This window comes from Pseudophryne corroboree, chromosome 4 (genome assembly GCF_028390025.1).
Source record: "Pseudophryne corroboree isolate aPseCor3 chromosome 4, aPseCor3.hap2, whole genome shotgun sequence".
Classification (NCBI taxonomy): Eukaryota; Metazoa; Chordata; class Amphibia; order Anura; family Myobatrachidae; genus Pseudophryne; species Pseudophryne corroboree.
Genome location: NC_086447.1, coordinates 429831957 through 429845496, shown reverse-complemented (window position 1 = coordinate 429845496; position 13540 = coordinate 429831957). Strand labels below are relative to the sequence as shown.

Genomic DNA, 13540 nt, shown 5'->3' with positions numbered 1-13540 from the left:
ACTCTCCCGCCCGTTTGGGAGCTTTGGTATAATCCCCATGGTCCTTACGGAGTCCACAGCATCCACTTAGGACGTTAGAGAAAATAAGAATTTACTTACCGATAATTCTATTTCTCATAGTCCGTAGTGGATGCTGGGCGCCCATCCCAAGTGCAGATTGTCTGCAATACTTGTACATAGTTATTGTTACAAAAATCGGGTTATTATTGTTGTGAGCCATCTTTCAGAGGCTCCTCTGTTATCATGCTGTTAACTGGGTTCAGATCACAGGTTATACGGTGTGATTGGTGTGGCTGGTATGAGTCTTACCCGGGATTCAAAATCCTTCCTTATTGTGTACGCTCGTCCGGGCACAGTATCCTAACTGAGGCTTGGAGGAGGGTCATGGGGGGAGGAGCCAGTGCACACCAGATAGTCCTAAAGCTTTCTTTAGATGTGCCCAGTCTCCTGCGGAGCCGCTATTCCCCATGGTCCTTACGGAGTCCCCAGCATCCACTACGGACTATGAGAAATAGAATTATCGGTAAGTAAATTCTTATTATCTTTATTGATGGCAATTGTTACAGTTAGTTTTACTGTTGTATATTTTATGTACTGTATAAATATCACAAAACCTAATAAAAATATTACTTGATTTAAAAAAAAAAGAACCTGGTGATGTCTAAATTGGCATACATTTTAAGGTGTTATGAGACCCCTTGCTTATGAGGTGCTTTCAGTTGTCATGATTGATTTTATATATTTTAATACATTAAAGTATTGATTTACAGTGTATGTCCGCATCAGACGCATTGATCAGCTACAAGGGTTTGCACACAGCAGGTAATTGCTTAGCAGTTTTCCTTTGATGCTTATTACTGCATCCACTGCACAGTGAGCAAAACCTAAATGCCACTTGTAATAGGGATTATAGATTTGAGTGCAACCTCCTTTCTTTCAATAGTGTGTGACATTATTTATAATATGTTCTGCATTAGGTGCTTTATGCCCTTGTAAAGAGCATGTGACTTCCCAGACACGGGCAAGTGGCAATTTAATTTAACAATTGTGGATAATTTGAGTTTTTTTTTTAATCAGTTATAATATTTCTTAATATTGGATGCTGTAAGGACATGATGTGGAATGTTAGTTGCCTTAATATCTGAATACTGTTTTGCTTTTAGCCATGACTTAAGTGTCATTTCCGTAGTCTTCTCATTTACTTGAATCCGGTGGGAGCATGGGTGATCACTGTACTGATTATTTTTAGAACTCTGGAACACTGTGTTCAGAAAAGATGACTTGCAGATAGTGTTTAGGTGATTATATCTTTGCATTGGACTTCAGATACCTCGTAAGCAGACTTTAGTATTGTAATAATCCTCATGTTATTTCTTGTGAGAAGAAAGATCATTGGCGTTTACATAATGGGTGCAGTGTGTGCGGTGTACACGGGCCCCTGTGTCCAGGGGGGCCCACACCACACCCATGTTTTATTACTTGCCCATCCGGAGTACCGCGCCGGAGCTACAGCATCGGTAAAGAATCACCAGTAGAATGGCCACTATGCATGTGTAGTAGGGATTTAGGGATATATGCAATTGCGGTTGAATCCCTGCTGGAATTCGGACCGTTTTTGGATTCGACACAATTCGACAGTCGAATCCTGCCGGGACCCGAATTCGACATATTTAATAATAAACGGATTTGACAGTCCCGCTGTCGAAAAACGGACCAATTGACGATAGTTTGCGTCCTGGATTTGACTTAATGGACGGCACAAAAGCGTTGAAAAAATCCTGAAAAAAATTGCGTGGGGTCCCCCCTCCTAAGCATAACCAGCCACACCGACATACACACATACTTACCTATGTTAACACGAAGTGTCGGTCCCCTTGTCCACGTAGAATCCATGGGGTACCTGCAAATAAAATTATACTCGCAACAATCCGGGTTGGATCGGTCCTCTTCTTAGTTTGTAATCCACGTACTTGGCAAAATAAAAAAACGGAAACCACGGACCACGCACTGAAAGGGGTCCGATGTTTACACATGGGACCCCTTTCGCCGACTGCCGGGACCCCCCGTGACTGCTGTCAAAGAGGGTCCCTTCAGCCAATCGGGGAGCGCCACGTCGTGTCACTCTCCTGATAGGCTGTGCGCATCTGAGCTGTCAGGCGGCGCACTCGAGATACCAGTGTAGCACATAGCGCTCCATTGTATCCAATGGTGGGAACTTTGCGGTCAGCGGTTGTCCACGTAGATTCTACGTGGACAAGGGGACTTCGTGTCAACATAGGTATATGTGTATGTCTGTGTGCATGTATGTAATAAAGTTATACTGTCACTGTGTGTGTGTGTGTGTGTGTGTGTGTGTGTGTGTACTGTTTTTTTATTTGGGTAATTTTCTGTAGAAGAACTACAGGTACCAGCGGGCCCGTTTCCCCCCGCAAGCTGGTACTTGTGGTTCTCCAAGTACCAGCTTGCGGGTAAGGCTTGCTGGGACTTGTAGTTCTGCTACAAAAAACAATATTCTTTTTTTTGACACAAGGCTATCAGCCTCCCATCCACCACCGGTTTTTATTCAATCAGACAACGTCACAGCCGTGGCTCATGTAAACCGCCAAGGCGGGACAAGGAGCAGAGTGGCAATGGCGGAAGCCACCAGGATTCTGCGCTAGGCAGAAAATCACGTAAGCGCTCTGTCAGCGGTATTCATTCCGGGAGTGGACAACTGGGAAGCAGACTTCCTCAGCAGACACGATCTCCATCCAGGAGAGTGGGGACTTCATCAAGAAGTTTTTGTAGAGTTAACAAGTCTTTGGGTACTTCCTCAAATAGACATGATGGCGTCACGCCTCAACAAGAAGCTTCGGAGGTATTGTGCCAGGTCAAGGGACCCTCAGGCAGTAGCGGTGGACGCCCTGGTAACACTGTGGGTGTTTCAGTCGGTCTATGTGTTCCCTCCTCTTCCGCTCATCTCAAAAATATTGAGAATCATAAGAAGAACAAGAGTGCAGACAATACTCATTGTTCCAGATTGGCCTCGAAGGGCCTGGTATTCGGATCTTCAGGAAATTCTCACAGACGATCCGTGGCCTCTTCCTCTCAGAGAGGACCTGTTGCAACAGGGGCCCTGCGTGTTCCAAGACTTACCGCGATTACGTTTGACGGCATGGCGGTTGAACACCGAATCCTAGCTGGGAAAGGTATTCAGGAGGAGGGCATCCCTACTCTGATGAAGGCTAGGAAGGAGGTGACGGCGAAACATTATCACCGTATCTGGAGGAAGTATGTATCTTGGTGTGAAGCTAGGAATGCTCCTACGGAAGATTTCCACTTGGGCCGTTTTCTCCACTGTCTACAGACAGGAGTGGATATGGGCCTAAAGTTAGGCTCCATTAATTGGCTTCTCTCCCAGAAGTCCAGTCTTTTGTAAAGGGAGTGCTACACATCCAGCCTCCTTTTGTTCCCCCAGTGGCACCATGGGACCTTAACGTGGTGTTACAGTTCCTAAAATCTCACTGGTTTGAGCCTCTTCAAACAGTTGAATTAAAATTTCTCACTTGGAAAGTGGTCACATTGTTGGCCTTGGCATCTGCTAGGCGGGTGTCCGAATTGGCGGCTTTGTCTCATAAGAGCCCCTATCTCATTTTCCATGTGGATAGAGCGGAGTTGAGGACTCGTCCTCAATTTTTGCCTAAGGTGGTGTCATCGTTTCATATGAACCAACCTATTGTGGTGCCTGTGGCTACGAGTGACTTGGAGGATTCCAAGTCCCTTGATGTAGTCAGGGCCTTAAAAATTTACGTAGCCAGGACGGCTCGGATTAGGAAAACAGAGGCACTGTTTATCTTGTATGCAGCCAACAAGGTTGGCACTCGTGCTTCTAAGCAGACTATTGCTCGCTGGATCTGTAACACGATTCAGCAGGCTCATTCTACGGCTGGATTGCCGTTACCAAATTCGGTAAAGGCCCATTCCACTAGGAAGGTGGGCTCTTCTTGGGCGGCTGCCCGTGGCGTCTCGGCTTTACAGCTTTGCCGAGCGGCCACTTGGTCGGGTTCAAACACTTTTGCAAAATTCTACAAGTTTGATACCCTGGCTGATGAGGACCTCCATGTTTGCTCAATCGGTGCTGCAGAGTCATCCGCACTCTCCCGCCCGGTTGGGAGTTTTGGTATAATCCCCATGGTCCTTACGGAGTCCCCAGCATCCTCTAGGACGTAAGAGAAAATAAGATTTTAAACATACCGGTAAATCTTTTTCTCCTAGTCCGTAGAGGATGCTGGGCGCCCGTCCCAGTGCGGACATATTTCTGCATGACTTGTGATTGTGAATGTGTGATTTTAAAGGGATGCTCAACCTGTAAGTAATATCTTTGTATTCATGTTCGTAGTTCTTAACTGTTAACTACTTTGTTATACAGTGGTTTTATTTGTTAGTTAATAAATACAGGTTATTCCTTATCTGAAATGCTTGGAACCAGATGTGTTTGGGATTTTGGAATATTTGCATGTACATAATGAGATATTTTGGGAATGGGACTACAATCTAAACACAAAATTGATTTTGTGTTTCATATACAGCTTGTACACATAGCATGAAGGTAATTACATACAATACTGGTCGGGATACCCAAAAACCGAAATATTTCCGAAAAACAGAATATTTCGGCCCCGTAGTGACGTCATGACGCAGCCGCTGATGTCACTGAAGCCGGCGGCCAGCCACTGACAGGTGGGGGAGTGGCTTTGCAGCTATTCCCTCACCGCCGCTGCTACCAGGACCCCCCTACCGACGTGCCGGACCCACCGGAACCCCAATCCCCCCTCTCACCCTCCGCTTCCCCCCAGTTGACTGTCCGGACCCACTGGGGACCCCCAGGAACCATCCGGATACCAGGTATTCTGTTATCTGGAAAAAAAACATATCCGTTTCAACCAGTGATATCTGATATCCATTGATTTGAATTGATTACAAACATTGATTTGTTTAAGTACAATTATTTGTTTTTCATTTTTTTTATACTCCAGTTGCAGCATTTGTTGGATCATTTGGGGACTGCTATAAAATACCTACAAAAATTATCAGTTTTACTGGGAAAAATCTTTCCTTATATTTTTCACAGACTTCATTTGAATCAAGAAGAATTGAATACTGATTCTGAAGGGGTTTTGAATAAAATAAATCCGTTCTATGTTCATCCCCACATGAAGTAACAAATGTGCAGATAAAAATGAGAAGCTACTGTGTCTGATTGTTGTGCTGAGAAAGTGGATCAGTAGCCCTGGCCCAGGATATATTTCTGTTGGTCTCTGAAAATAACTGCGGATTAGCTGGGATGTATTTCTCTGCAAACGGAAAATTGTTTTTGGAACCAAATTGGAAACTAATGTTTTTACTCGACAACCAAGCAGCAGTTTTGTTTTTTTTATAGGTTTTAGATTTATTTGTTTATTTAATTTAACAAATGTAGATGGTAACTGACATGAAAATGTTTTTCTCTTTAACAGATAAACGTGTAGAAAAATGGCCCTTGATGCAATCTCCGTTGCCAACACTTGCCATCAGCACAGTTTATCTACTCATTGTATGGCTGGGTCCCAAATTCATGAAGAATCGAGAACCTTTCCAGTTACGTTACTTATTGATCGTCTACAATTTTGGAATGGTTATCCTGAACTTTTTTATATTTAAAGAGGTTAGTTTGCCATGGTATTTTGTTCCTAGAAAAGTGCTGATGCTACATTTAACAGCTGATAGTTGCAGTGTAAAGAGAGGAGAGACGTTTTCAGTGCTGTGGACTACATGCCAGATTGTTTGGCAATATTTTTAAATGTGCTACCAACAGAACTTCACAATTGAACACAACATTTCTTCAATTAGGGATCTTTTCTCTGTACCATTCAGACTGCTTTTGTAGTCGGTTAAAGTAAACAACATTGTGCAGTATAGAGCACCTGTTCCCAACCATGGTCCCCAATGCTCAGTAACAGTCTAGGTTTTAGTGCTATCCATGCTTTAGAACAGATGTTAAATCAAAATAACTGAGGTGCTAATTAAGTCTTCAGTGCTCAGGTATGGCTATCCTTAAAACTGGATTGTGACTGTGCCTTGAGGACCATGGTTGGGAACCTCTGGCTAAGAGGCATATGCTGAGGTTTACAATTTGGGGGCGAGTCAGTTGTGTATCGGGCACCCAATGTAATGGGCACCTGTCGGAGCAATTCAGCGGGTGTCCATTACTGTTGACGCATCCAAAAGCACCAGGTTTAGCCACACAAAGCTCCTAAACCCATCTAAAGTCATGGTTACGTCGCCCAAACTACAGACTTTTCACACATTTTATCTCGCCATCTCAGGAGGCTGCGAGAATAAATTTTGTCTCCCCAGAGCCGGCCCTAACCAATATGATGCCCTAAGCAAGATTTTGGCTGGTGCCCCGTAGCACCACCGCTGGTTCTGCCTCTGACCTTGCACCTCTTTCCCAGCACCATCACCCCTCACCCATAGCAGTCCTTGTACCCCCTATATTTTAAATAGGAACAGTTCGCACATTTGATGCACAGCCCAAAAAGGGGCATCTTCTTGCTGGGAAGGGGCATGGCCACACAATAGTAACCCCAATTCCAATTACGCCACACAGTACTGCAACTTTATTCACATTTTATCTTGCGATAGTGTCCATAATTCATATTACATCCCACAGTAGTATCACTTTACCTTATAAACGTTACTCCTCACAGTAGAGCCCCTTATTCACATCACATCACACTGAATTGCTCCTTATTCACATTACACCACACCTTATTGCTCTTTATTCACATTAGATGACACAGTAGTGCCCTTTCTATATGCAACGCCACATAGTAGAGCACCTTATACCCATAATGCCACACATTAGTAATGTCCTTATACACATAATGACACACATAGTGCCCCCTACACATTTGCTGCACATTATTAATGCATTTTTACATGACACACATAATGCTCCTTACTCATATTCTGAACACTACTGCACAACCAACCCACTCACATGCACACAGCACTCACACTTCCACTAACACTGTGACCTCTGCCTCTGCTTGGATACAGATGTGTCCTCACAAATCTTGCATCAATGCTAACGTCGGGCACCTTTTTTTGAATGAAAATGCATCTTATTTGCATTGCTATGTGGCTAGGATGCACAAGTAGCTTCTGCTGATTAAACTAATATGCAGCATGCCTATATACTGTGTGAGACTGTGGCTGTATCTGCATATGAAATGCTACATACAGAATATAGGCATGTCGCATATCATTTTAATCGGCAGAAGCTGCTGATGCCCCTAGGCATATCAAATGCCCTAGGCAATTGCCTAGTTTGCCTATGCCTATGGCCGGCTCTGTGTCTCCCACAGGTAAGGCGCGCCTGATCTGAGCAACAATTTAAAAAGCTTAATTGCACGCCTATTAGTTAAGGCGCCCGATAAAAAAATTGGTCTTTAAAGCGCATCTTCTGAGTAGCAGCACATCACTTAAGATCTGTGATACAGCTACCTTGTAACTGTAATGTCTCCCAGGCTTTGGGACCACCCCGGCATTGGAGGGGTATAATGACATGATAGCTGAACTGGAAACATACGTCCATAGTGAGTCTTGGTAGTATTAGTTGTTTCATGTTAGAGATCTCCTCTAATTTTGATTTAATGCTGCTTATTTGACCGGAATACTAATGACAGTTCTGTTATATTGTATGATGACGTGCATGGAACAGCAAGCCTCATATATTTATAACTGGAAAACAAAGCATTGCGCAGGGAGTATTTTGTTCTCACAGTTCATATTATTTTAATCTGGTCTTATTGGCTCTCCCCTCTGCTGTGATAAGTCCCTGAACCATGGCGGATAAAGCAAGAAAACTTCCCATGTATTGTGCCTGGGATGAATTTAGCTGCAGCCACTCAGCTGTAACATGTCTTGCAGATTAGTCACATTATTAACAGCTGTGTACAGGAAATGCGCTGTGGCGCCTTCCCTCGGGCATGCACTCTAGTACAAATGGCACCAGGGATCTTCTGTTTAATTACTTTTCTTTATATAGTTATTGGTGATATAAACGTGTTTGTTTTATATTAAGTATATGCATCATTTTAGTTTTACTTCAGTAAATGACTATATTTTTTTTCTTTACCAATATAAGTAAAATAAAAAAAATTAAATATTAATTTTTCTAAACAATTATTCTTTTATTGCAGCTTCAACCTGCAACAATAAAAGCATCCAAATTTGGATAAAATGCTCTATAAGCAAATTAATAATTGTGATGATGATGATGTAGAGATAATGTATTTTGTAGCATAGGCTATGTATATGAGAATTCCGTGATGTATGGATGTGTACTTGTACATCTTTGCTGCAGTCACGCAGAACAGCCCCTCTTGGCACGCCAGGTCGCATGAGAATCCCCTAACGTCAAGCATCTTTTTTTTTTTTTTTTTTTTAAATGCATTTTAGTCGCAACACAATGTGACTAGGAGAGGACACTGATTCATTTGATATGTGACACTTGTATATTGTTTGTGACTAGTGTTCCCTCTAGAAATTGTAGAGGGCAGGACTACGGGGGCATAAGTGTGCGCACGTGGAGAAGCAGCGCGTGCGTCCAAAACGGAGGCGTGGCCATGCAACGTCATTTAAGTGGGCGGTGTGGCCCACAGACGTTGCTATAGGGGGCGTGGGCGACTGCTGGATTCACTGTTTGGGGCGTGCCCAGCACCTACTTAGGTGCTGGGCTTCCCCCAAGCTCTTTCCCACAGTGTGAATGGATGCCGTGCACATGCGCACGGCATCTTTACACGCTGGGAGGGCAGGAAGTGGGTGGCTGTTTTAGCAGGGCGCCGCAGAAAAGGCGGGGTGGATTTTGCCCTTACAAAATCGGGCAGGGCGCGGCACCCTGCTAAAACAGCTTAGCGTGAACACTATGTAACTGAGTCTCTGAGTCTGTATACGAAGTGCTACAATGTAATGTGCTACAATGTAGCAGCTGCAGCTTTTTTCCAATACAAGCTCTGTTCTGCTCATTATACAGACTCGGTCACACACAATATACAAGTGTCGTATATCAAATTACTCAGCACAGTCTCCTTGGGCGTCCTATACACATTGCAATGTGACTAAGATGCCTTTTTGGCAAGAAAGATGCCCAACGTTAGCAGAGTTGCCCAGGACCTGGTGGCTCACTCACACCAGGCATCTCGCGCTGCATGGCGTATTGAGGCTGGATGTGTAAGGACACTTCTGGATATGGCTTATGGAATGTTTTGCTAATTTTATAATCTAAGCAGCAATGCATTTGGCTACAGTTCTAATAATACTGTTGGACATATAACCTTGTATTTTTATAATATTTGAAATCATGTTTATTGCACTAGGCACAAAATTGCACTAGACCAGGCATTCCCAACCTCAGTCCTCAAGGCACACCAGCAGTCCAGGTATTTGTGTTGTCCATGCTTGAGCACAAATGGCTTAATCAGTACCTCAGTTATTTTGATTTAACCATTTTTGCTGAAGCCTGGATATCACTACAACCTGGACTGCTGGTGTGCCTTGAGGACTGAGGTTGGGAATGCCTGCTCTAGACAGAATATAATAAATAAGGAAAAGAAAAGAAGATGTGAGTGAATACATTTTAGCTAAGTAAAAAAACACCCACATCTCCCACGTGATTCTTATGAAAGTGGCCCATTTTCAAGTTTATTGCATTAAATCTTACATCACATCTCTTGTCTTTGTTTTATCAAAGTAAGTCACATTGTTCATTCGCTGGACTTGCATGTTCATTTGTTGGCATTGTACATTCAATCATTTGTGCACGTCTCCTGTTTTGGTGGTAAAATTCTAACTATAGATGTGTCCTCCTACATCTTGCCTCAATACACCATGCAGCGGGCGATGTCTGTTGCTAGTGAGCTGACAGATTCCGTGCAACTTGGCCAGCATCGGGTGTCTTTTTTTTCTTTTTTCTTTTTTCCTGTAAATGCATCTTAGACACAGTGCGATGTAGCTAGGAGACAAGATGAGACTGTGCTTATTAATTTGATGTATGACACTTGTATATCTGTGTGCGACTGAGGGTATATATGAAGCACAACAGAACTTGGTATGGAAAAGAGCGGTGGGCGCTGCATCATAGCACTTCATATACAGACTCTGAGGTTCTGTCACACACAGATGCACAAGTGTCGCATATAAAATTACTCAGCAATGTCTCTTGGAGCGTCCAATTCGCGTTGCATCTAAGATGCACTTTCTGCAAAAAAGAGAGCGTCTCACGAGACCTGGAATGCCAGGAAGGGCAGCTTGACACGACTGTAGCAAAGATGTATGAGAACACATCTGTATTCAACCTTTTAAACCAAAATTGTATTTTAAAACTAGACATTGTAATGATGGTGGTACATTTATCAAAATTGTTTTTATGTTGTATCTTTCATATACACCAGCCCCTTAAACATGAAAATTTCATTAACCATTAATTCATTAGACGATTCACCCTAAGTTAGAGTAAGGCTTTTTGGAACTACACTGGGTAGCCTGAAATTGCCTGTTTGAAACTGAGAAAATAAGATTTTAAACCTACCGGTAAATCTATTTCTCCTAGTCCGTAGAGGATGCTGGGGATTCCGTAAGGACCATGGGGTATAGACGGGCTCCGCAGGAGATAGGGCACCTAAAAAGAACTTTGACTATGGGTGTGCACTGGCTCCTCCCTCTATGCCCCTCCTCCAGACCTCAGTTAGAGAACTGTGCCCAGAGGAAATGGACAATACAAGGCGGGATTTAGCAATCCAAGGGCAAGATTCATACCAGCCCACACCAATCATACCATGTAACCTGGAACATACATAATCAGTTAACAGTATGAACAAAAACAACAGTAACGGTCCAAGACCGATGTCAACTGTAACATAACCCTTATGTAAGCAACAACTATATACAGGTCTTGCAGAGTTTCCGCACTGGGACGGGCGCCCAGCATCCTCTACGGACTAGGAGAAATAGATTTACCGGTATGTTTAAAATCTTATTTTCTCTTACGTCCTAGAGGATGCTGCGGATTCCGTAAGGACCATGGGGTTTATACCAAAGCATCCAATCGGGTGGGAGAGTGCATATGACTCTGCAGCACCGACTGAGCAAACGCTAGGTCCTCATCAGCCAGGGTATCAAACTTGTAGAATTTAGCAAAAGTGTTTGACCCCGACCAAGTCGCCGCTCGGCAAAGTTGTAAAGCCGAGACGCCTCGGGCAGCCGCCCAAGAAGAGCCCACCTTCATAGTGCAATGGGCCTTAACCGAATTTGGTACCGGCAATCCAGCCGTAGAGTGAGCCTGCTGAATCGTATTACAGATCCAGCGAGCAATAGTCTGCTTTGAAGCAGGAGCGCCAATCTTATTGGCCGCATACAGGACAAACAGAGCCTCTGTTTTCATAATTCTAGCCGTCCTGGCTACATAAATCTTTAAGGCCCTGACTACATCCAGGGATCTGGAATCCTCCAGGTCACCGGTAGCCACAGGCACCACAATAGGTTGATTCATATGGAACGACGAAACCACTTTAGGCAAAAATCGCGTACGTGTCGTCAATTCAGCTCGATCCACATGAAAAATCAAGTAGGGGCTCTTGTGTGAGAGAGCCGCCAATTCTGACACTCGCCTTGCTGATGCTAAGGCCAACAACATGACCACCTTCCAGGTAAGAAATTTCAACTCAACCTTGTTAAGCGGTTCAAACCAGTGTGATTTTAGGAACTGCAACACCACGTTCAGGTCCCATGGTGCCGCTGGATGTGCAGCACTCCCTTTACAAACGTCTGGACTTCTGGAAGAGAAGCCAATTCCTTCTGAAAGAAAATCGAGAGGGCCGAAATCTGTACCTTAACCGAGCCTAATTTCAGGCCCATATCCACTCCTGTCTGTAGGAAGTGGAGAAGACGACCCAGATGAAAATCTTCCGTAGGTGCATTCTTGGTCTCACACCAAGACACATACTTTCGCCAGATACGGTGATAATGTTTTATCGTCACCTCCTTCCTAGCCTTTATTAAAGTAGGGATGACCTCTTCCGGAATCCCCTTTTTTGCGAGGATTCGGCGTTCAACCGCCATGCCGTCAAAAGTAACCGCGGTAAGTCTTGAAATACACAGGGCCCCTGCTGCAACAGGTCTTCCCTCAGAGGAAGAGGCCAGGGGTCTCCTGTGAGCATCTCTTGTAGATCCGAGTACCAGGCCCTTCGAGGCCAGTCTGGGACAACGAGTATCGTCTGTACTCTTCTTCGTCTTATGATCCTCAACACTTTCGTGATGAGAGGAAGAGGAGGAAACACGTAGACCGATTCGAGCACCCACGGTGTTACCAGTGCGTCTACTGCTACTGCCTGAGGGTCCCGAGACCTGGCGCAATACCTCCGAAGTTTTTTGTTGAGGGGTGACGCCATCATGTCTATTTGAGGAGTTCCCCAAAGACGTGTTATGTCTGCAAAGACTTCTTGATGAAGTCCCCACTCTCCTGGATGGAGATAGTGTCTGCTGAGGAAGTCTGCTTCCCAGTTGTCCACTCCCAGAATGAAGACAGCCGACAGAGCGCTTACATGATTTTCCGCCCAGCGAAGTATCCTTGTGGCTTCCGCCATCGCGACTTTGCTTCTTGTCCCGCCTTGGCGGTTCACATGAGCCACTGCTGTGACATTGTCTGATTGAATCAGAACCGGTAGGTTCCGAAGAAGACTCTCCGCTTGTCGAAGGCCGTTGTAAATGGCCCTGAGTTCCAACACATTGATGTGTAGACAGGACTCCTGGTCTGACCAAAGACCCTGAAAAGTCTTTCCCTGTGTGACCGCTCCCCATCCTCGGAGGCTCGTGTCCGCGGTAACCAGGATCCAGTCCTGAATCCCGAACCGGCGACCCTCCAGCAGGTGAGCACTTTGCAACCACCACAGGAGGGACACTCTGGTTCCTGGGGACAGAGTTATTTTCCGAAGTAAGTGCAGATGGGACCCGGACCACTTGTCCAGAAGGTCCCATTGAAAAGTCCTTGCATGGAACCTTCCGAAGGGAATGGCCTCGTAGGCCGCCACCATTTTCCCCAGAACTCGAGTGCATTGGTGAACTGACACCCTTTTCGGTTTTAGCAGGTCTCTGACCATGTTCTGGATGTCTTGGGCTTTCTCTATTGGGAGAAAGACCTTCATTTGTTCCGTATCCAGTATCATACCTAGGAACGGTAGTCGAGTTGTCGGAATCAACTGTGACTTCGGTAGATTTAGAATCCAACCGTGTTGCTGGAGCACTCTCAGAGAGAGCGCCACACTGCTCAGCAATTTCTCCCTTGATCTCGCTTTTATCAGGAGATCGTCCAAGTATGGGATAATTGTGACTCCATGCTTGCGCAGGACCACCATCATTTCCGCCATCATCTTGGTGAAAATCCTCGGGGCCGTGGAAAGTCCAAACGGCAACGTCTGAAATTGGTAATGACAATCCAGTACAGCGAATCTCAGGTATTCCT

General features: G+C 44.7%; 1 protein-coding gene across 1 annotated transcript in view; it reads left to right on the top strand.

Moving 5' to 3' along the window:
• ELOVL4 (ELOVL fatty acid elongase 4) overlaps positions 1-13540 on the top strand; it is a 99782-nt gene that overhangs the window by 66490 nt on the left and 19752 nt on the right. The window contains exon 2 of the mRNA XM_063916875.1: positions 5496-5683. Within this exon, the coding sequence (XP_063772945.1) occupies positions 5496-5683 (188 nt within the window). The remainder of the gene's footprint in view (positions 1-5495; positions 5684-13540) is intronic.